The sequence below is a fragment of the Eurypyga helias genome, unplaced genomic scaffold, assembly GCF_000690775.1.
Source record: "Eurypyga helias isolate BGI_N326 unplaced genomic scaffold, ASM69077v1 scaffold21873, whole genome shotgun sequence".
NCBI classification, from domain to species: domain Eukaryota; kingdom Metazoa; phylum Chordata; class Aves; order Eurypygiformes; family Eurypygidae; genus Eurypyga; species Eurypyga helias.
The window spans coordinates 1-24,670 of record NW_010240838.1 but is presented as its reverse complement, the minus strand read 5'-3'; the positions used below and the strand labels follow the sequence as shown (position 1 = coordinate 24,670).

Sequence of the window (24,670 nt, the reverse complement as noted above, 5' to 3'; positions counted from 1 at the left end):
CGACCCATTAAGTTAATCAGTTTCATAACTTCTCCCTAAGGAGCAAGTAAGCTCAAACAAGCACCTCAGACATCTACCCAAACTTTCCACCTGATGTTTTCCAAGCTCAAGTCTCCCCCAGAGGGATATAATTTACAAAGTGCTTCATTACACATGCTATTCAAACAATCCAAAACCTACACAGAAAACTGCAGTCAGCCCTGCCAGAAGTCAAATATGCAGAGCTCCAGCGCATCAAAAAGCTCTTCCAAGTTTTCCAGTTCACCTCTTGAGCTAGCTGACGTGTTTCCTAGGAGTTTATCATTCTCTTCCTAAGCTTCAGCAAATTAACCCAAGGCAGAATGAGCATAGACTGTTTTGATTAAAGACTTTTCTACCAGTGGAGCGCTTTCCTATTAGAAACGAGCAGGCATACATGGCTGATTCATTGCTAAACTTCCACAAGGTAAGGGAATCCTCCCTTTGCTAAGGGGGAGGATCAGATCTATTAAATGTTGTTTATATTCACAGGATGGCAGAGAGAAGCCTTTTTACTGCTATTAAGAGTGGCTCCCTAATAGTCCATGCTCCTCTATTAAAGAGGAAATGCCAGAGAAGTCACCAGGCTTGCTGTGGTGGGTGCGTGGAACACACACGCAGCAAATAAATGCAACAGACACAAAATCCTTTATTTGGCCTTCCTTTCTCATGCTGAAAAAAACAGCATGAAGCTCCAGCACATTAGTGACCGAAACAACAGCATTTTCCTCGCTTTTACTGACATTTCCAGCCAGATGAGAAGCCAGTGAGTGTAGAAGAAAGGACAGCAGCTTGCTAGCCTGAATTACACTCTTCCCCCCAGGCTAGCAGGAGTCACAAGCAGCACACCAGCTTGCCCAACCCCTGGGAAGGTCTTTAAATCCATTCCTCCCACCAAGCCAAGCCACACCAGTACAGGCACGAAGGACTGGGAGCTTCTCTGCACCGGCAGCTCGGCTGACACCACTTTCCCAGCCTCTGCACCTGTCAGCTCTTACTATTTCAAAGTGAAAAGCAGGCTGGTCAACTCGAGTCTTCTTGCCGCAGGGGAAACTAGCTAGGGCTTACCGGTGCCTGGAATATATTTTTATATATATTTACATATTTCAAAAAGTATATTTTATTAAAGCTCTTATGTTAAAACTTGGTTATATAACCTTGTTTATTGGCTTATCTCAAAAAAAGCAAAAGTAAGATCAAGCGTTAATAGGACATCTGGCTGGTTTTATCAGCTTAGTTTCAGCCAAGAGGACCACCAGGAGAGCTCTCAACCACGAAGTGATGGCCAGCTAATGCCAAGAGTCTTTCAGACCATACAAACATGCTTCAAACTGCACTGACCAAACAGGTTCTTCATCGACCTGAAGGGTCCATCTATCACTCTGAATCAGTACAGTTCAATAGCTTTCACCTGCTTCCCAGCGTGTGGCTTTGACAGAAAGAGCCGACACAGCTGAGGAAGCACCACCAGCATCCCAAACGCAGCCAGTTCACGTACTCCATGCAGCAGTTATGGTATTATGGCTAGTGCCTGCATACATTTGCAAAAGGACCATCTGAAGACCAGCTTCCTTCATAACTGTCATCGGAACTTGCTTGTTTTGATGCTCCACGCAGTCATCTGCAAGAACTGCATCTGTCTGGTGCTTGCCGAGTAGCAAATTAAAAACAGTAGCTACTGTTTCTTATTGATGCAGAGGCTGGAAACCTTCAGAATTCTTGAGTAAAAGCAGGGTATTTACCTGAGCAAAGCGAGACCATGAAGATTAACCTTGCTGAATGCACCAAATACACCAGCAGCAGAGCAAAAAATGGTTTTGAATAAATGCATTTGTGTGGCACAGGGCTACCATACGAATGAGAAGTCAGTAAGTCTCAGATATCAGGGCAAGGATCCCCCAGCTTTAATATGAAGAAGGTAGAGAGGTGTTGTAGTGCCCTTTCCTTAAATATCTCCCTTTGGGCTGAGGCCCCAGCCACCCTTCCTTTTTCATTCCTCCTCCTCCAAGCCTTCTCTACCCTCATTCAAAACCAGAACTCATCCCAAACCAAATCCTTCCTTGGATGCTCTTGCTTCCCCTTGACAGAAGTAACACCAACATCTCAGACAAACTTAATTTGAGGGTAGTTATTAACTCCTCCTCTGTAGGTACCAATGTTTAGACTTCACAACTGTTGAGCAATAGCACCTCTCTCCCACAAGACAGCGTACAGCAAATAACCCTACTCTAATGGGGAACAAGCTGACATTTAAAAAGCAAGTTACTGGTTTAACAAAATTAATCACTCTCCTTAGCAGACTCTGACACCTTGTTTGGAAAGCTGAGAGCTTTATACAGGACTGAGAACGCAGCATTCCCACCTGCAAAGCAAGATAACGATAGGAAGATGCAAGTTCCACTGAATGAGCACCTCCCAGAGGAAGCTTGGTTTGATTCAGTGCTCAGACACAAGGAAAGTCTCCTTGAGCACAGTAGAGAAAAGCAGACGTTTCATAGTTGTCAGGAATGGCAATTCTGACACCCATTCTGCTTCTGCAAGACATCCCTGGGCTCAGAGCTATTTCACAACCCAGATAAGTACTAGGAAGGACGGATAAAACAATACAACAAAACCAGACTGCACAAGTACGGCGATCAAACAAGACAGCTGCTCTGGTTTTCCACCTCACGTCCTTTCCTCTAGGTAAAAAACCCACCCCGTACAAAAAGCAAAACTTCATTTACCAGCAAGGACACAGGTCAGAGGTTTTATCCCTGGCTGAAGCTTGTACCAGACCTATCATCTCCAGTCGGGTATCTCTTTATGAATTGGTGTTCCTATCCACATCCTCAAGGAAACTTTAGGGCTGACTCTGGAGAGAAATATTAAATGCAAGGTGCTTTTCCCACTCCGATTTGGGATTCCTAGATAAAGAAAGCAGAGCTTTAACATTTCAGAGCTACTTGCAGCTACACCAACACCTACCTGCAGCCTCTGAAAGCTCCTCTGCACCCACTTCAGGTTGTGGCAACTGCTACGCTACCCAGCGGCTCACACCAGGGCTTCAGTGTGTTTCAGCTAAACCCCATCAAGGGGACAGGGTCTCGAGTGCAATGCGTGGCCCCCCACTGCCACTTCTCCCCACCACTGGGGTGATAAGGCCACGTTTCGCTCCTGCATGAGCTCACATCTCAAGCTAGAGAGCCAGATGGCACATCAGTGAGGGCGGCGATCCAAGCTTCCGTTGGTAAAGCTTTACCCCTTGCAGTGGACAGTACAAATATAAATACATATTAAAGGAGTCTGGTTGTTCAAGAAGGAGCTTTTTAGAGAGCTGGGGGAAAAAAAATAAAAGCTGAAGATCCACAACCTCTCAAGGCTGGAGGCAGGGCTGCAGCAGGGGCCGTGCTGATAGGCAGCAAGTTATCAGCAGACAAGCTATTATGAAGCTCTTAAAGTTGGTTGAAAAAGAGATAAAGCAGCAACAGAACAAGGGTTGCTCAAAGAAGTTGAGAGGCAAGAGGGATTTTAACCTCCAGATCCCCTGTAGAATCAGGAAGTCACAACAGAGGGGGATGCAACAGCCAGACATCCCACAAGGAATATTTATAGATAAAGAAACAAGGGCAGTTAGGCTTTGAGTACAGCAGGCATCTGCTGCCACAGCAGCTCCGGTAATTAACGTGCTGCTCTCGGGACACTTGGCAGAGGCTGATAGTCATAACTCACACAAAGCACATTGCTGGCACTAGGGAGCCCTCACCCACCTTTCTCCCCAGTACCTTAATGCAGGGAGGAGGTATCCCCCACCCCTACCCCCAAGATCTAAGAGCTCAGCTACCACCAGGCTATTTTTGACAGCAAAGTGGCATTTCACCCCCCCTCACGGTACCTCATTTCACCCCCAAAGCTACCCAGTTTAGAATCACAGAATGGTTTGGGTTGGAAGGGACCTTAAAGACCATCCAGTTCCAACCCCCCTGCCATGGGCAGGGACACCTTCCACGAGACCAGGTTGCTCCAAGTCTCATCCAGCCTGGCCTTGGACACTTCCAGGGATGGGGCATCCACAGCTTCTCTGGGCAACTTGCTTCAATGCCTCCCCACCCTCTCCAGGAAGAACTTCTTCCTGATATTCAATCTAAACCTCCCCACTTTCAATTTAAACCCGTTACCCTTTGTCCTGTCACTACAGACCCTTGTAAAAAGTCCCCCCCAGCTTCCTTGTAGCCCCCCCAGGCACTGGAAGGTGCTATAAGGTCTCCCCAGAGCCTTCTCTTCTCCAGGCTGAACACCCCCAACTCACCGCCTGTCCCCATGGCAGAGGGGCTCCAGCCCTCGGAGCATCTCTGCGGCCTCCTCTGGACTCGCTCCAACCAGGCGATATCCTTACGCTGAGGGCTCCACAGCTGGACACAGCACTCCAGGTGGGGTCTCACAAGAGCAGAGTAGAGCAGCAGAATCCCCTTCCTTGATTCTCCCCCTCTACTAGATTTGTGAATCTGGGTATGACCTAGGGATTTTCAAGTCCAGCTCCAGCTGATGGCAGCTTGCTTTGACTGCCCACCCAGCAAACAAGTGTACTTGTCCCAGCTGATGTCCTTGCAAGCTCTGACCTTGCTCAGCATCCAACACACTAAGGACCAGCTGAGAACTCTACGTGCAGCTCTGGGAGGTCAAGGCAGAAGCAGCACATGGACAGCAAGGCAGTACTGGAGGGTGTTGCTTTCCTCTCCACATCCTGACTCAGGGCCACACTCCGTTTCTGGAGCTGGCCCATCTCTCAGCACCAGGAACTTTCCACTTTGGAAAGAACACCCTGAAAAACCAGTTCCTCCTCTTCAAGTGAGGAAATCCAGGCACAAAGTGTTTTCAGAAAGTCATTCCGTGCAAGAATTGCAGTCCCTGGCACACCTGGGGTGTGCAGGATCACAGCCAGCGGCAGACTGGCACTCTCCGGGGTAAATACGCTTCCATTATCATTTTTCACAAGAGAAAGATAGAGGCCAGCAATAACCCCGAGGTGACTGGCATCTAATTTTTCATCACTGGAGTATTTATGGCACAGCCATTTGCAGCATCTTGTAATCACTTTACCGCCTCCTTGACCCCTGGCTCCCCCTTATTCTGCATCTCCTAATTGCATCTGAACAAGCAGGAGGGAAGCAGCAAAGTGGATAGGTGCAGGAGAGCCGAATGGCTGGTTTGTGATACTTGGAAGGACAGCAGAGGAATTGCAGAGCCAGATCTGGCTGTACAGCCCACCCCCCAGCTTGCTTTGACCTCCCACAGGCTAAAAAACGGGAGCCTTCCTCCTTCCTGACACTGCGTAACCTTGAGGAGTCATCCCCCGCCTCCCCAGTTTATTAGCATGGTACAGATTAATGAGTTCCTTCCAACAAAGTGTGAAGGCATAATCATTATACACAGACACTGCCCAGAATTCCTGCGTGTTCCTAGCCTCTCCTGTCAGGGTATTGGCAACTACAACAGTATTTATATTGACGACAACAGCCCCCGGGTTGGGCGCGTAAAGCAAGGGAGACATGGGCCAGCGTGACACGGACGGCCCTGCAAACACATCAAGCTACAAACTGCCAGGGTTAGGAGGTACTTGGGATGCAAGGATGACTGTCCCTGCAGGCTGCTAACCCCTCGTCTGCCACAACACACAGTGCCTCCACCACCAGGCCATTATTTGTCCCTTTCGCCTCCTCCCCTACAAAACTTCTCAGTTGAGTTTCACAGGATTTTTTCAGCTACCTGGAGAATGTAGTTCCAGGGACAGCATTATCCTGGTTCACTGCGTCAGGCAGGAGTTACCTGAAGGAAAAGGAAACATCCCACACTTTATAACTACTTTGCAGCAGCACAAAAGCAAGAGATAAAGCCTTGTTGCCTGGGGCTAGCACACAGTCTGTTTGCTCCCAGCCTCCTCCTTTGCCTTCCCTGTACAGCAACACCAAACTGGTGCAACAGGCTTCGGAGCTCAGCTCTGCCTGAGAGCATTATACCGACTTCAACTTACATGATAAATCCCAGCTGCATTATTTGTATTTATAGTCCTGCTTACAGAAGCATGAGCCACGTGTGGGATTTGCTGATGTAGTCTAAAAATCCACATTTTTGGACAAGAGTGTCAGTGATCTCACCCAGACATAAAGCGCAATTTAGGAGGATGTTAAGAAGTTGCAGACTTATTTAGGAGTATAAAGAGATACCAGTCTGTCCAGAGCTCTTCCCTCCACAGCCCCTGGTAATGTCCAGGGTGGCATAACTGCACAGTTCCACAGCCCTGGTGCTTTCTACCTGCGTATTAAGGAATTAATGATAATTTCAAGGAAGGAGAGACAAAGATTGCGGTCTTACTCGATGAAAACGCTGATGCAATTCAGACAGGCATCAAGGTCAGACCTCTGTTTAAAAACAAAGCTGGTGTTAAAGCACCAAACAAAACACAGGAAAATGGGCTGTTGAGAAAAAGGCTCGCTCGCATCTCCCAGGGGAGTGCTTAGCTGACTTACCCGGTCTTCTCTAACCCCGGTTTCTAGTGCTGTCACTACCACTGCACAAAACAACACTGCACTGGGGAGATGTATTTATTACTTGTTTGCTACAAGTGTTCCAAAAATGAAAGATCTGCGAGTCTGCTGGAACAGTCTAGTCCAAGAAAGGAATTTTAAACGGCCCCTTTTTAAACCTTCACAGCTGAGTGCAGTGAGCAGATGACCACAAACAGATACCGGTGCCAACACCTGCCCTGTTTGGGAGAGATTGGTCTCCACTATCAAGAGAGAATGGTGTCAGCTTTGGTGCCTTGTTGCCCAAGTGACCTTACTCCGAAGAACAGATTTATTCAGGAAAAGCAGCAGCACGGCCTCCCAGCCTTGCCAGGGCGGCTCTGCTGGCAGTGGGGGCTGTAGTTTAAGCCCAATAAACACCACTGGTGAGCTCATAATTGCAGGAAGTGCACAGCAGCAAACAGAGATATCTAGAGGCACTTCTTTGCCCAATTTGTTTAGCTGGCTTGCCTCCAAGGTTCATACCCACCATCCATCAGCACGTAAGCCAAGCCAAGCACTGAAGTGTGCAGGACATTCTTCTACGGGGAAGTCAAGTGCATCTGAGCTCACCAATGGCCTCTGCCCACCACATCAGCCACCTTGCTTCTCTTAAGGGCTGGTGGCACCTGCAGCACATCTGGCCAGGCATACAGCCAGCAGCACAACACCCTTCCCTTCCACACAGCCCTTGCCAACCAGCTGGAGGTGGCAGAGGGGAAGGACTGGCCCTTTGGAAAAGCTCAGCATCCAAGTGACAGCACAACCCAAGCTCCACTTAAGGAAAAAACACTTCTCGTTGTGAAGCGAACGGACAGCTCTGTACAGAAAACACACTCCAGTCCCCGCACTATTGATTTTCCAGTGAAAAGAGACAAGCTAATCCTTTAAAGTTAGTTTGCCACAATCCGTGTTCTTGCAGTTGCTTCGCTATTGTACCGAAGGCTGGCTCTCCCACCCGGCCCCAGCAGCAGGGAGGCTTGCCTTCTGACTGATGTGTCTTTTACTCAAAACGCAATTGGTTACAAGGAAAGCGAGAAAAAAAATAAATCACACCAGAAGCTGAACTCCAGCTCTTAGGTCATCAGGACAACAAGTTTATATTCCACTTCCACAACACTGCACCCATCTGACTCCCCTCCTGCCAGGTCAGGAAAAACCTCTTATTTGGAAGGCCAGTTATTATCCGAAGTTCCCTTTGCGTTAGGATACGCAAGGGGTGTGGGAAACTCCAAAAGAGCTAGTTTATGTGTCACAGGCATATGACGAGTGGGCAGTCCAAAGAATTTATTGACAAGCCCACAGAAGAAGAATGGACCAAGCTGGAGGAGGCAGGATTTATGCCATATTAACAAGGCCGTGTGCCAATTTCCACCTTATTAGTTTCACAATAAAAAAAATAAATCTGAGAATTGCTTTCCCTTCTCACATCTAGACACCATTTATTTTAAACGAGCTTGGCTCCTGTCCTTCTTCAACCACTTCAGAGCAAAGCAGCAACTTAACTGACCTTACTTTTTGGAAGCTGACTAGATGAGAGGCACGAGAAGACTCCAATCAGCCCCTGAGACTGGGCTGTTAGCCAAGCAAAGCTGTATTTCAGAGGCACCTGTAACAAACAGTTAGGGCTACTGATATTTATGCTTAATGCAGTACTAATTCCTCTCCTGCCAGAGCAATGGCTCAAAACTCAGGTGCCTGTACCTACAGAAATGGCACTGTGGACCCTTGAGAGGCTTCTCCCTGTTTTGAAGGCTTTCAGTACTGCATCTACTCACAGAAGTAGCAGCTGCCTTTTTTGTACATTTGTTCCTATTTCTAGATCAGTCTCATAATAAAACACATCAGAGCATCTGAGGGAAGGAATATAATGCAGTATCTTTGGCAAGAAGGTCTTACCATGAATAACTTCTTATAGGACATGCAGGGTGACATGCTAATAGCGCCCCAGTCCTGCTGCATCCTTACTGTCAGCTGGGGTGACCTGGAACATAACAACGCTACAGTTTAAGCAATTTCTTTAAACAAGAGGATGGCTTCACACCAGCAGCATAAACTTCCATCAGCTTTCCTTCCTTTCCCCCAGCTCACCCTGGGAGCCCAAGGGAAGCACCCCAAACCTTTTTGATTGATGCGCTGTGACATCAGCCCCCCTGCTCCGGACACCCGCCACTGAAGCAGATACCTTCCCCACTGCTGGTTCTCAAGGTCTCCAGATAGAGACCTGTAAGAATAAATATCCAGGAGACAGCAGCTGTGACCCATTTATTACTGGATGCTGCTGCAGGGCACAGCTGAGGAAGGCAAGGCAGAGGAAGAGCACTTGCTGTAAAGGGAACAAGCGGAGCAAATCCAGGTGTCCTTGGAAGAAGCACTCTGCTTGCAGCACTGCTCCAGCTTTATTGCTCCAACTCCCAGTTGGCAAAAGACAGATCAAGCGTGGATGTTCAAGTAGTGCCATGAGGGTTCCCCTCACATCGCTGCTGGGAGGTAAAACAAAAAACCCACAAAGAAAGCCAGAAGGCAACCCTGAGCTGGAGATGGGGACACGCAAGAGTCTCACGCACTGACCAAGCCGATAAAACTGCCCTAGCGCAGGCAAATGTACCTGAAAAGACCCTTTACGACAAAAAAAAAAAAATCACCGATACTTTTACCCAGAGCAGAGGGTGCACACACAAAGCACAGTTGGGAAGGAGAAATGCCGAGGGGGGAAGCAGAGCACGTACATTAGCGACACAAGGCACGGTGCTCCGGCCTACAGCCCAAGGGAGTCAGGAAGGCAGCACCATGCCGAGGCAGCCAGGATCTACATCCACACTTATCAGTTCAGCCTTTGCATTTGCCGATTAAGTTCTGCTGGCACTGAGCAATTATACGTGTCCTCAGACTACCTCCTCACCCCCCTGCACAGCCTCCCGCAGCTGCAGCCCAGCCCCGCTCTGGTCACTGGGTATTCTGATCAGAGCGTCGGGCTGGGGTGACATTGTCCCCTCCTGAAGAGGGACGGTAAGCGCCTGCGAGCCCGCTCATTTTATTCACTGCACAAGCACGTTTCCAACTGGGATAATCTCCATTAAACCATCTGCGCTCCCATCTTCGCTCGGCCTGCACCCGCTGGGCTGCCTGCGATACTGCAGCATCTGTGAACCGGCAAAAGCGGATGCCGCGTCCCTTTCCCAATCAGCTAAAACACCAACAGAGACTCAGACGGAACAGATGCACCTCGTAGCTCTGACGTGCTACCCAGCCAGGCTACCAGGAGTACCTGTGCCAGTGCCTCTTCTGAAAGGTGCACGGCTCCCCCTGAGAATTTAAGCCGTTTCCTTTCCATCATGGGAAGACACCAGGTCCCAAATTGCCAGAAGAGGAGGGCTGAGAAGAGAGTAGAGGTTTTAACAACAACGGCTGCCCTGGTGCAGAAGACAAGCGCCGTTTGCCAGGTCATGAATGCGTTTTGGATCAGACACTCTGAATGGCTGCTGATCCTCAGGATTTAATCTCTTATTTATCTCAGTATCTGCTTTCTAGAAACAGGGACTATCACGTCCCATTCCTACAGCACAAAACAGAAAGACAAGAGAGTGTTATGATGAGAGATCTGAGACTTAAATCTGCTACCCCTTCCCCACAGCCTACGCAGAAGATGCCCAGCTGACCTTACAGAAAGCATGACAGAGCAACTGCGCCGAAGAGTGAATTCAGCACGAAGAGAACTCGACCCTGTCCTTAGCACTGCCACTGAGACAGCCGAGGGACTCGGGAGTCACTCCAGCTGTCGAGGACATGACAGCACGGTGATGGATCTGCAGCGAAGATAGAAAGCCATCGATCTGCTTTATCTGTAATCAGTGCTTGCCTTCAACAAGGTCACCGGGCCACCTGACACATGCCTTTCTTCCAGCCGATTTGCCCTGTGTGGTCTTGCCCTCACAGGCATGGAACAGCCTCACCTTTTAAACCTCCCAGAACTCCGACGGCCCCAAAGAGGAGGCAAATATTAGGCAACAAGTGACAGAACAGGAGCAAAAGTCTATTTCGGTATTTCCTGCACTTGTCTTGGCTTATTTGTTTTGCAAGCCTTTATTTTCCAAGGCAATTTACAAACAAGAAGCAAGACAACCATTTATTCAGACAAAGGTTAATAGGGGCCTAGTGGTCTCAGAAGACTCTGCAGTCACACTTAGGTGTGAAATTTTGGAGCAGCAATAAAGATACTGCACAGACAAGCAAGTCTCAAGAGAAGAATTTGAACTGTCTAAATATTCTCATTATGTCCATAGTTTTCAGCTGCCATTCACAGTGATCAGAGCAGAGACAGCTTCCAGAGGCCTTTTTGGACAATAAAGCGTGAAATAGGATTTTTACATCAGTCATTATTCCCCCCTCCACCCCCAGCTCGAAGAGTCAATGTTTGAAATGTTTTTTTGTTGAGAAGACGAGAGTGTTGGGAGAGAGAATCGACAGGAGGAAGGCAGCACAGATCTTTGGCAGACTGGTGGTACTTGGCACAAGAGAGCTCCCACTGGCACCATTTTCCCAGAAAACCTCAAATAGATTATTTCTCCTGGTAGTCCAAAAAAAGGCTTTCTGTGGGGTCATGCACAGAGTAAGAAATACAATGCTACAACCAGAGACCTGCTTCACCGTAACGGGCAAGAGGTTCCAGCGACCCACCTCGCCCCTAAACCTTAAAGCTAAATACAGCACTAAGAGGAGGTGAGAAAACTAGAGACAGGCATCTAGGACAAAAGGGCTGATCCAAACACTCAGCTGCTTTCTTTTGGGATTGCGGTGTCCATCTGTCCCCTTGCCACAGGGGAACTTAGCCTGCAAAAAGAGACCTTGTTTGTCCACTGAAATGTGGAATCTGAATTATTCCAACAAGCAAGAATCCAAGAAAGAAAAAGTCAAGTAAACAGTGCACGTTCTCTATGGGTACCATCCCCCGGGACCAAGAGAACAGGTATGCTCTCGATGTATCTCACCTCTCCTCGCTTTCACGTTGCCTTTTCCCCTTCAAACAGGCAGGTTTCAGCTTTTGTTGCATATTCAAGACTCCACTTGGACAAAATTTGTCGAAACATTCACAGTGTTTTGCTACTCCATTTTTTGCTTGAACTAGAGGAACTTCCTACCCCTGCTCTCCCATCCCCAGGTTTCTCCCAGAGGTTTAGGAGCTGTAACTAACGGTCACTAATTGTCCACGTTGCAAACAGGACATCAGGGGAAAAATATTAACCAGCACAGTCACTTCAGAGCAGCCCCAGTTTGAAGCTGGTGGCAGTACTGTGGTCTGAATGCTTTAAGTGGTGACACCTCTCACCTCTGTCTAGGGAAGTCATCATCATATTTGTTTTCTGGAGAATAAAACCACACAGGTCACGCAGGGAGTGAGTGGGAGCTGGAGATAGAACAAATCCCAGTTTACTCCCATACTCATCCAGTAAGAAGCATTAGAGGCCTTAACAGAAAACCACAACGTGGAGGTAATGCTGACACTAAGCGGTCTCCAGAAAATAATGACTGTGGGAACAGCTCCCTGCCAGTAACCCACTGCAGATTGGCATGTTCTCCCACAAACAGTCCCTCCCTACTTCTAAGGGGAAGCAGAGAAAAGCACCGAAACCCTCATCTCCATTACTGCACCAGGAAGGATTAACCACCGCCAAAGACTTTGCAGATATTTATTCTCCAAATCCACAAGAGGAGACAAGCAGAGGGAAAAGCTCCTCCGAGAGTTATGTACACAGACGGCGAGTCTAATGCTTACACAGTCTTAATTTTTTTTAATTTTTCAAGTCCTAGCAACAATTATCTTCATGAATTATAGACATAATATCTGAGAGATGCAGGCAGTAATTAATGCATGTCTGCCTTTTCTGACTAGCTCCTTCTGCTGGGTCAGGGAGAGTTATTGAAATTCAGGAAGGAAATCTTCAATCTTCTGGAAGTTTTAAAGAAACAGACCAAGACACAATTTAATAAAGCAATAATATTTCTCTTGAATAATTAACTAGGCTTTGACATTCACTAATATTTCCGAGGCCCAGCTCTTACTTCTGCAATAACGCTGGAACAAGTGCACTCAGGGATGTGATCCACTGCTTTTCCAAAATGTACTAACTGCAAAATTGCTTCAAATAGTCTTTACCCCCAGATTTCTCTGCGCACACACACAGACACCTTCCTTTTTTTCTTTTTTACTTAAAAAAATCTCACCGAGACCCTTAACAGAAGCCAGACTTTGCAGCACCTGCATACCTGCCTCTTCACATTTTGCCCTACTGACATCCGTCTCCAGGTACTAGTGCTCGACTCTCCCCAAGCTCAAGAGAAGCAGTGTTTATCATCCTTTGGGAAAAACCCCGGTTTCAGAGCAGAACCACAGCACAGTAATAGATGCAATAGACAATCCTAAACTAGACAGAAAGCTATTACTAAAGCAGCATATAGCACTGGTTGTTGTTTCAGTGGGCTGTTTCCATCATCTCTCAAAAAGCAGATTCTCCTGCAGCATAAACAATTTTATTCACATAAAGAATGCACTCAACAGAGCTTAATATACTCCAGTATATTGACAACAATTACCTCAGAGCAACAATTACTTAGCCAGCCACTGAAAAATACACCGCCCTTCAGCATGGACAGATCACCTGCTTAAGCAATACGAAGCTACACAACAAGGACAGAGCTGTACTTAAACCCAAAATCGTAAGGAACGTTCTGATGGCCACCGAATTAAAACACAGCCACGTCACCAAGAACAGAGACACCCAAAAGGTCACTGAACCGAAAGCTTCACACCTCTGTTGTTCACCTGAACCACATTTTCTCTACAGGAAAAAAATTCTTATCCACTAGAAAAAGTTTAAACAGAAATAATGGTCATCCAGTTCCAGAAACTCACCAGATACAGTCTGTAAGCATCAATCCGTCGAATTGGCCCCCAGCACTTGTCCGTATCGTTATACTTTGTGCCATCTCCAACACTGCAAGAATGGTTGCCAGTGGCACTGCTGGGAAAGGAGGGAGAAACAAAAGACAGTAATTAACTCCGAGCAGATGTCTTCCCCTCTCCTGCATTCAAGAAAGAAGAATGATCAGAGACCTGAAGCGTCCATTCCTCCTCTGCCTCCCTGAACACCACCACCCCCCCTTACGTTTTCTGGACTGCGTAGCAAAGCAAGTCACCAAGTACCATACACTGAAGGCAAGTTCTTGAATTGCCTGCAGTTATTTCAAAGTTTGGTCATCAAGCTAGCAAGCTTACATCATATATGGACCACTGAGGTTTCCCATTTCCAAGCCATGAGTCCAAATCCAGCCCAGCACAGAGTTGATTGAACCAATTTCTTTGATTATCTGTTTTTTTGAGAAAGGAACTGGACTCAGTCCAGAGCTAAGTCCATGTAACATCACTACTCACTGGTCACAGACTTGGAAAGCATCACACCTCTCAGCTCTTACCCAAACGAACAGCGAAGCTAAAATATTGCAATCAAACTATTGAGCAACAAGTCCCAGCTTCAGCACTTGCACACATGGAAGTTCTTCACACCTGAGGGCTTGTCTGAAAGCAGGTCAGTATTTTCCAAGCAGGCACTCGGGTAGGGACCATAAAACAACTTCACCTTCCCAGCCCCGTGTGATGAGCTGTTCTTGAGTCATTTCTTCACTCCGTGCTTCAGAAAGAAAAGCTGATCCCACAGTCAGGCTCATCAGCCCATCAAATCCAAAAGCCTGCTCTCTTCTGTTAGCACACAACCCCACAGCAGTAAAGACACTCACCAGGTCACTTGCATGAGAGAGACCGGTACGGCTGCTGCGTAGATTGCCAGGTCCCCGTAGAGGTAGATGATTATGCAGAAATAGAAGAGGTTGACACCCACTGCAGGAAAAGGAAATATTGTACAGAGCCAGCAGAGTACACGGTGACTCTTCAGCTCTGCACTTCAAATGTACAAAACTTTTTCTATGTCTTAAATCACCATTTGCCTCCACAGTTTACTCTTTCTGCAGCAAACTTCACCCAAGGGACACATCAGCAGCTCAGGGAACTTGGCCAAGCACAGAACTGATGGGACGTGGCGCGCCTCAGAGCTCAACTCTGCCTCCTTCAACACCTGGCCCTGGGCCTCTAGTTCAAGCCCGTCTTCCAGTCGCTGGTCAAGACCAACAGGTGACATGTAAGTCATCTGTCAGATGAAGCCATGGAGGAACAACCACAGGCAAGCATCCGGCTGATGCTCACAGACCTGGCCTGAGCACGGCCTGACAAACAGTGAAATGAAGAAGACTTGGTCTCCGCTGATTCCAAATGCTCTGCCTGCGAATCTACAGAACCTTCACTTTAGGGATTCGTCCCTGCAGAACTCAGGTTGCACAGGGATGAAACAGAGCTGCTTTGGGAGATCCCTTACCATCAGCAACTTCAGCCAGGGTTCAAACCTGCAAGGCTTTAAAACTCTGTCTCTCTACCCCCCTTACCCTACTGCCAGTGTACACTGCTCCTGCCCCATACTGTTTTCTTGGGTGGTTTTTTTCCCATTATGTTTTTTTAAAGCTTGCTCTGCCTTCACCTATGAGATTAAAAAGTCTTATGCAAGTTAATTGGGTGCACAGAACAGTCTTACTGGAGCACAAGACACTGCTATAGAGGGCTAAACCCTGCAGGGATAAAGAAATGCTTGATGAGACCCCAGGATTCTTTTCTTCCAAGCAAGTCAGTATAAATCTCCCTAAGGAAAAACAAACTGGAACATATTTTAGTCCAGAGACAGGTGAGCTAAAAAAAAAACAAAAACAAACAACAACCCAGCCACAGAATTGTTTCATTTACAAAGTCGACATTGAAGGAAAACAGCTCAAGGAACCTGCCCATACTTTCAAGTTGTGATGCCACCTGATGCTTAATCCTACTGCGGCCTCAGCAAATCGATTCACCTCTCCACGCCTCACACGTGACAGCTATCAAACAAGGACAGCACTACTGCAGGAGGATGGACTAATATTTCTACAGTGCTTGGATGCCCCGAAGTTTTACCGTCATACCAGCCCTGGATCTCAGGAAACATTAACAGGCATTCTCCTTCATTTAAATAAATTATTCAATGTGCTGGGCCTACGTAGCACAAAACATTCCTAAAAAAAAAAAAAGGGCTGTATTGGGAAAGCAGCAAGAAAATGTCCCTGCCCCTGTAAAACGGCACACCAAGGCAGTACTTGAGTTGTTCTGTTTGCCTAAACAGACAAATGGAGATCTTACAGAAACTGTCAGATCATTTCTTACAGTTCCCCCCCTTATTTCCCTCCTCTGAAAGATTTAAGATGGCTTCACAGTTAAGAAGTCTTGGCATTGTTCTGAAGATGGCAACAACCCACCTACTAGTTTTCACCTATTTCCCATTCGAAAGGGTCGAAGGTTGTAACAAACACCTGACAGAGGGCAGAAGCTGCAAGACACCAGGCACAGGCCTACATAGGTTCAGGCAGAGATTCTGTTTAGGGATCTGCTACCGACCTCTGGCCTCAGCTGCTCCCCCCAAAACAAGGCTAACACGACCAGCCAAGCCACCACTGGGTACCCACCAGCACACGCTATATCCCCATTCCAGTGCCAACATCTCTGTGGGAAGTCCAGGTGCCACTCCTCTCCCAAACCCATCCTCTCCAAGGCAGGAAGACTTCAGCATCAGTTCTTTTACAAACTGCTGCCGACCCTCCCTGATCAATACTTTCATTACTGGACACAAAACGGGGAAAAGAAAGAATCAATGGCTTCCTGTGGGGAAACAGCATGATGGATGTGTCTAGAATCCACTGCTGCAGTAAACGACTGTTCAGTCCCAGAAGGCGGCACCCAATATCGCCAACTAAAAAAAAATAATTAAAAGAAAAAAAGAGCACGGTTCTTCAGAGCCAGCTCTTCTGAAAGAGCACACAGGCCCTTCACAGCCTAAACCTAAGTCAGCTCCCTTTAATAAAGCAGGCAGTCTGAAATTGAGATTTATCCCCAGCTTACCTCCCAGGACTGCAGATTCAACTCCTGTCAGATTGCTGAAAATAAAAATCAGTCAAGAGAAAGGAGCAGAGAACTTGCTAGAAATCAGAGGCTTTGCAGTCTACTGCAAAGCTTTCACCGGCCTTCCCTCTGAAGGCTGCAAAGCCCTCAGCCACCTCGGCTTTGGATCCATGCTCTGGATATCGGGAGCAAAAACCTAGCCAGATATTTGCGAGCTGTGAAACCGCAGAGGTTGGTGCTCGGAGCCGGCGCTTCCCCAGTGTGTCCCAGTTTCTCAGCACAGGGCAGTACCAACTGCCCTTACTGAAGGCCTTTCCGTGCAACCATCAGAAGATGGCACCTCAGCAAGGATCTGCAGAGGGAGGTATCTAACTTGTCTCTTCTCCGCAACTGCTCAGCAGACCAGAGGGAGTCTCTGAACGAGGGCTCAGCAACAGTACAGGGATGGAGCCTGTAGCTGAGCACAGAGGAAGGGAAATGAGTTACAGCTGCCTTTGCTGTGCGTACCTCATCTTGTCTGGAAGGCACAAGTTGTTTCAAGCTCTGGTCTGCAGCCATTCCAGCTGCCTTCCCACAGCGGGATTCATCCCTTTGCATTGGGCTGAGCAGGTCCTGGGGAGGATCCCTAACACAGAAATCAGATAACTCTGGCTAAAGCAACATTAAGAAGAGGGATTAAGATTTAGAGTACTAAGCAGTTTATATCACTTTGCCAGGCATTGCACACCAGTGCCTGATGGAGGGAGGACACGTATTTCCAGCACCCTCTACTGTCTGAGCAGCCGCCAGCACCCAGGCAGAGGTCTGGAAGGCATTGCCCAACGCCTGGCTGGCTTTGGGGGGGTTACCCCCTCCCCCTGTGAAGCACACGCAAAGCAGGGCCCTTTGGGAACTTTCTCATGGAAGGGCTGTGCCCCCTGTGATCCCCCAGCCTTCCTGCAGCTGACCAGGCCGCTGCAGCCGAATCCTCAGCAGCACTGCTCAGCCCTGGTATACGGTGCTTGTTCTCAAAGCATTGCCCAATTATTACTCTCCAGAAGATGATCAAGACACGGGGAAGTGTTTACAGTTTTTTTACAGATGGCAAAGCTACAGGCAAGAACAGGAACAAGACATTTCTGAGTCTCCAACCCATACTTAAATCACCTCTTCACTGACTAGAAAAGCAGCAGCCTGATCCAAGGTGGATTACTTTGATAGTCTTAAGTGATTTAAATCTACAAAGGCCCAGAAAAAGCATGCACGGAAATTAAAAAGCTTTTTTTTCAATTAGACTTTAAAATCAGGAATACTGTAGTTGAAAGAATCTCCACTCCTTCAGCCCCACTGCCCTTCAGAGGCAACAGTCTTACACTGGCATAAAGCTGATGTAATGTAGTGGAAAAAACCAGCCCATCTCATCTTTGTAAGGTGGCCAGTGAACAAGAGAAAAATGTCGCTTTCCACAAGAAATGGGGCCTGACAGGCTCAAAACTGCACAACCAGGGTGTCTGATGATTTTCTGGCTCTGCACAGCACTTCAAATGTACCATTTTACAAGTTCCAGAATACCTACCGCTGCAGTTTGCATTTCTACCGCAGGCAGCAATGGACATGGCTTTATTGCAGCCCAGTTACAATTTGTTCCCTGGCATACAAGAGATTTAAAAGCAAAAAGGCAAGACTGCTGCCTATCATATGCACACCAGGGCCCCTTCCAGCAGCTCCCTGGGGACTCCTCAGACACACACAGTCCTCAGCAGCTCTCCCCTGAAGTGTCTCTCCTTCAGACTGATGCTTGCAGGGTTTAGGGAAGCCTGAACATCTTATTCTGAAACACCCTACCAAGATGGAACTAGCGAACACTACAGCTGGGCTCCACTTTAGACAGAGGTCACAGAGGATAGATGCAGTTAAGAGTTAGGTTAAGGGCAGTCAGAGAAAGCACTGACTTACACTCACCTGTCTCAAGAAAACGGGCCCAGAACCTGCAGTGTTTTGGCTAGTTCTACTACCACCACAGCAGGTTCTGGCCCATAAATATTCTACTCTGTAGAAACACCACATAGGGGGGATGAACACAGTCCACAGAGAGAAGGAATGACACCTTGGGATGGAATCATCACAAATTCAGGATGCAGACCCACACTGAGAAGCATGCAAACTTAAGGAAAAGCCATACACACAACATGCAGGAGGACCTGAAGGGGCTTTTGAAGAATCACTTACCTTTATTGAAGAACATGGAAGCCATCTGGCCCATTTCCACCCTCTCAGTGATTTCAAAAATATTGGGTGAGCCACGTCTCTCTGTAAGTTGAAAACAAGGAGTGTTTCAGCCAGTCTCTCCAATAAACCCAGAGGCCAGACTACCTGAAGACACCCATGAAGCTCTAGTAACAGTTTGAAGGACAGTACGTGCGACTCCACTACTCAGAGTCGCCAGTCCAATTACTCTGAAAATAGTTTAAAAGTGTTTTCAAAGTAAGATGTTCTCATCTTAGTGACCTAGAAGGAAAAGATCTTTATCAGACTGCAGAAGGTGAACTGAATTCTCAATGAGTCTTACCTTGCAAGTGCTAAGGACTTTTGGATGTGAGCATGTGGAATTAAGGGTAAAATGGACAGAAGAGTTCTGCTCCACTTGGTGGAGCCCACTGGGGCACTGCTGACAGAGGTCTCAGAACCAGTGAAAGCATGAACCGGGTACTTACGAACTGACAGGATAGGTCGTGTCTCTGCTCGCTCGTAGCCATCTTGGAGGAGAACGTCACTGTCTGACACTCCAGAGGAAGAATCCTCATCCTCATCATCCTCCTGGAAGAAAAGACCAGCCCACTGCTGAGATGGCTGCTACCCACAGAACAGGCTGTGGCATCACCAGTGTCATGTATCACTTCCATAAACTCAAAGGAAGGTCCCAAATAGGGATGGGCAGGACATGCAAGCAAATGCAATACCAGGGAGCCCTGGGCCAAGGCTTGGGATGCTGCAGAGAGCAGAAGAGGACACTAGCAGAGCAGGCTGAAGAGGGTGACAGGCTCTGCTGTCCTAGCCTAGGTCACGCACGCAGCAACAGTATCCAGTTCTTTTAGTGACAGGCAGCAGAAGGAAGTTAGAAACTTCCAGCAGATCTGCAAGGCTGCAGAACTGGTGGGGAAAAAAAAATCCAAACATATATAGTCTTAGCTAGTCAGAGCAGACAGGTCTAGCTCCTAACTCCAACCCACTAACATACGGGCAGGGATCTACATCACTGCAAACAAATATGCCTTGCACTGATCCAGAAAAGCCACTAAAGCCAGGATCCAAAAAGCCACAAGTTTCACAGCAAGGACATACTTCAGGACTGTCCACTCCCCGGGATACAGTCCGAGTGACAGCAAGGACATTCCAGCCTGTTCCAGTTAAGTGACCTGAGGTCAGCAAGGATTTATAGACCTCAACACACTCCAAACAGCACCAATATATTGGCTGCCACCTCTCCACATTCACTGAGCAGCGCTTCTGGGCAAGGAGAACACAATCAGTAAGAAATGTGAACAGCACAAGAGATTTTTCAAAGCAGAAGCAGAAAATCCCATCTTTAATGAGCAACCCCACAGGGAACTAACAGCCATATTTTATATGGCAAAGTTAAGTACAGTAGAAATTTATTCCTTTAGACTTACTAATGAAACAAGGCAAAGATGCAGAGGAGTCTCAGGCAAGTCCTACAGCACAAAAGAATGAGACAAAATGGAAAGATTAAGCCTCACACAGACCTTGCGTTTTTCCATTCTCTTCCATCGCAGCTGGGCATTTGCAGCAGCCATGGCTTCCACCACAAAGGTCGTAGTCATATAGCTAGAGAGAGAAATTCCATTGATATCAATAATAGCCAAGAACTGCCAATGAAGGGAGATGGAGAATTATTCCCATCTATTTGTAGAAGCAAACAAACCAACCAAACCCACCCCCTTTCACAAGCTCCCCACACACACTACGGTTTTGGTACAGTGTTTCACCTGTTTGCTGCTCTTATCTGCTCTTGAAATTAAGGTGTTCAAGCAGACCACAAAATGCAGTAAAATTTAACACACCATTATGTATAAGAAGACACTTTAGACATCTGGAAGGCACCTTCCTAGTGCTTCTGTGGGTTGAAGGCGGCAAGAGTATTTCCCCCCGTTGTTAGAAAGCAAGCTTCCTTCCTCTCCTTGGGCTGAGGACAAACACAGTACTACTCTGAAGCTTGCCATCAGGGCCTGTGGCAAAGGTACTACGGTCCCTTAAAGAATCTTACAAATGGCAGCAGAAGCAAAGCAGCAACACAAGACCAAGCTGCAGATCACACGTGCATGCAAATACACTTTGTTGGAGGCCAAGGAGAAAGCTGTCCAGGGAAACAGCGAGAGCCACTGATGGAAGGAATAGCAGTATCTCAGCTAAAAACACTCCTACGATTAAAAACACAACAAATCTCAAATCACTCTTATTTAAGGCTTTAAAGTGGTTTATCCCTGCTTCAGGAAATGGATTCATCAGGCTCAAATGAGAGATGAGTTTTGCAAGACTAACAGCAAGCAGCCCTGTCCCGAGGCCCATGTAGCAACTTCCGCCCAGACTCCTCTCGCACTGAGGGGTCCCCAGTGGGCACGAGGAAGTCACGAGCACCAGAACAAAAGCAACAGAGCAATGCAGCTCCCAAGGCACGTAGTACTTTGTGCTGCATCTTCTTAGGTTAATCCACTGCAGTTCTGGTATGCAGGTTTGGAGGTTTGTGCTCTTCTGCTGACCCTGAAGGACTGTCTGCTGGTGCTGAGTTTCATACTATGAATTCATGCTTTTCATAGAATAGTTTGGGTTGGAAGGGACCTTAAAGATCATCTAGTTCCAACCCCCTGCCATGGGCAGGGACACCTTCCACTAGACCAGGTTGCTCCAAGCCTCATCCAGCCTGGCCTTGGACACTTCCAGGGATGGGGCATCCACAGCTTCTCTGGGCAACCTGTCCCAGTGCCTCCCCACCCTCTCCGGGAAGAACTTCTTCCTGATATCCAATCTAAACCTCCCCACTTTCAATTTAAACCCGTTGCCCCTTGTCCTGTCACTACAGGCCCTTGTAAAAAGGCCCCCCCAGCTTCCTTGTAGCCCCCCCAGGCACTGGAAGGTGCTATAAGGTCTTCCCGGAGCCTTCTCTTCTCCAGGCTGAACACCCCCAACTCTCAGCCTGTCCCCATGGCAGAAGGGCTCCAGCCCTCAGAGCATCTCCGTGGCCTCCTCTGGACCCGCTCCAACCTGTCTTTGTCCTTCTTATGTTGGGGGCTCCAGAGCTGGATGCAGAACTGCAGGTGGGGGCTCTCAAGAGCAAAGCAGAGGGGGAGAATCCCCCCTCTCAAACTGCTGCCCACACTTCTCTTGAAGAGGCGCAGGATATAGTTGGCAAGTGCATACTGCCAGGTCATGCTAAGCTTTTCGTCCCCCAGTACCCCAAGTCCTTCTCCTCAGGGATCTGCTCTCCATCATTCTCTGCCAGCCTGTCCTTGTGCTTGGGATTGCCCTGACCCAGCTGCAGGACCCTGCACTTGGCTTTGCTGAACTTCACAAGATTCACAGGCCCACCTCTCCACCCTGTCCAGGTCTGAACTAATGTATCTAAAAGGAATTGTCTCCAAAAGCTCTCTGTTACTGGTACTCCCACAGTTTACATTTTAAAGGCTTTGCAGCATACAGCTTTGAGGTGGGGAACTCACAGGCACCCTTAGTCAGTACTGCCCATACAGTCCCTGTATACAGCAGCACCCAACAGATCCGAAAAGCACCACCTCCACATCCAAGGCCCATTCAGGCTGACAGGGCTGGCTACTGACAAGAAAGGACCTCCTAAATTCCATTCTTACAAACGGCAGGAGGGGATTTTGGTTTATTACGTTTTAAAACCAAGCAAGAAGCCAGCAGGGATCTGCAGCCCGGCAGAAGACAGCAATTCTATTAATAACTCCTTAGCCATCAGTGCTGTACCCGTAGCCTTCAGCTCCACCTGCCGCTCCAGCAGGAAGATGTCTGGGCAGCAGCTCTTGGCGAGCCAGTGTGAAAATCAGGAGACCAGCTCCAAGGTCTCCAGCAGCAAAGGCAGAGGTCAGGGAGGAACAAGACTGGGCTACACAGTAATTTGTTTTCCTGACACGCTTGCAGCTGCCCAGAGCAGGCTCACACAGCACGTCTGCATCACATCCTCAAGTCACAAAGCAGAGAAAGGACCCCGTGTCAACCGAGACCTGGTTAGTGTCTGAGGAACTGAACCGTGGCAGGCAAGCGTGGGACGCATCCACAGCAAGGACAGTCTTAAAAATAAGGAAGCTGGGAGAAAGGCCCAGAAGACTGGAGAAGTCAGGAAACGGGATGTAGCACCATATTGCAGGCAGTCAGAAAACACATCCCTCCAAATAAGGTCCACAGGCAACACGACTGCAGAGACCGATGGCCCTGTGCTCAGCACTGGTGAGGCCACACCTTGAATCCTGTGTTCAGTTTTGGGACCCTCACTACAAGAAAGGCACTGAGGTGCTGGAGCATGTCCAGAGAAGTGCACGGAGCTGGGGAAGGGTCTGGAGCACAATTCCTGTGAGAAGCGGATGAGGGAACTGGGGGTATTCAGACTAGAGAAAAGGAGGCTCAGGGGAGACCTTATTGCTCTCTACAACTTCCTGAAAGGAGGGTGTAGCAAGACGGGGGTCGGTCTCTTCTCCCAAGTTACAAGCCATAGGATGAGAGGAAATGGCCTCAAGACGTGCCAGGGAAAAGTTCAGATTGGATATTAGGAAAAACTTCTTCACAGAAAGGGCTGTCAGGCATTGGAACGGGCTGCCCAGGAAAGTGGCGGTGTCACCACCCCTGGAGGGATTTAAGAGACGAGTTGATGTCGTGCTGAGGGACATGGTTTAGGGTAGACTTGGAGGTGGGTTGACACTTGCACTTGATCTTAAAGGTCTCCTCCAACCAAAACAATTCTATGATTCAAGCAGCAGAGGGACAGAATCCCTCAGAAAAGCAGCAAACTTAGCACTGTCCTTACAGCCCCACCCAACCGAACCCCCCAGTCCCCCAGAGACACACACTCACGTCCCACCTCATAAATCCCAGGAACATTAGGAGAACGAGGCTGACGAGCCACCCCGCTGTCGCAAAGGCCTTCGGCATGGTTAGGGCTCCGGTTCCGACGATAAGGTTGAACATGTAAACCAGACCAACCTGCAATCATCCACATAATCCAGCATGAGAGTTTGCAGCTCTGCCAGAGTTCATCCAAGCCACCTCACACATGTACTGATTTACATGGAGAAAGCAGTCTTTGAGCAAGCCCATGCTAGAAATAAGTAAGCAGGAACCGATAATCAAAAAGAACAAAGTGAGTCTCAGCACTAAGTAGTTATGACAACGTACATAAGTTACCTTGTGGAATCTCTTGTTCTTTATTCTTAGGCAAGCAGGAAATATCCAAACAGGATTCTAATTCCAAACCTGCTTGCCATTTTACCAATAAGGGATTTTACTTCTGGAAGGGAAAGGATTTTATTCTCTCTGGCAATGAGCATTTTTTCTGCCCAGGGGCAAAAAAAAAAAACTGTGCTCCTGCACAGGACCCCCCTAGACACTAAGTTCAGCTAAACTCAAGATCAAAAAATGCCTCAAAGCTGGGTTTTTTTTCATATAGGTCAGAGTCTCTCCAGAGGAGAGCCAGTAAAGAACTGTGTCTGAGTACACTTTTCTGGGTGTGGAGCAATTAATATCAGGAAAACTATTCCCCAAAGACCCTGTGAGCACTCCTGCCCTTCACTCACTGACATAGCATAACAAATTAATCTTTTGACAAGTCTCCCCAGAACAATGAAAAAAAAAACCCAACCCAGCCATTGCAGCTTGCAGGCAAGTTCTTTTCATTGAGCTGGTAGAGCTGACATTGCCTGAGCACAACTCGAGTGCCCAGCGCCATGACCTGCTCTTCAGTGAAGGACTCTTGGAAAGACACCTCAGGTGATTTTCCTTGACTCTGGTCAAGCCGACAGAGGAGAACGGTGCCCGTGTGTTCAGCCTGGCTAGACATAGAATAGAATCATAGAATCAT

The 24,670-nt window shown here is 47.9% G+C and overlaps 1 protein-coding gene across 1 annotated transcript in view; it reads right to left on the bottom strand.

Annotated features, from left to right (window-relative positions):
• Positions 1-23,796, bottom strand: part of TMEM104 (transmembrane protein 104) — a gene marked incomplete at its 5' end in the record, with an annotated part of 40,136 nt that extends 16,340 nt beyond the window's left edge. Inside the window, 6 exons of the mRNA XM_010148582.1 lie at positions 13,471-13,576; positions 14,352-14,451; positions 18,793-18,873; positions 19,278-19,380; positions 20,328-20,409; positions 23,675-23,796. Coding sequence (XP_010146884.1) covers positions 13,471-13,576; positions 14,352-14,451; positions 18,793-18,873; positions 19,278-19,380; positions 20,328-20,409; positions 23,675-23,796 — 594 coding nt within the window. The remainder of the gene's footprint in view (positions 1-13,470; positions 13,577-14,351; positions 14,452-18,792; positions 18,874-19,277; positions 19,381-20,327; positions 20,410-23,674) is intronic.
• Positions 23,797-24,670: the final 874 nt, after the last annotated feature.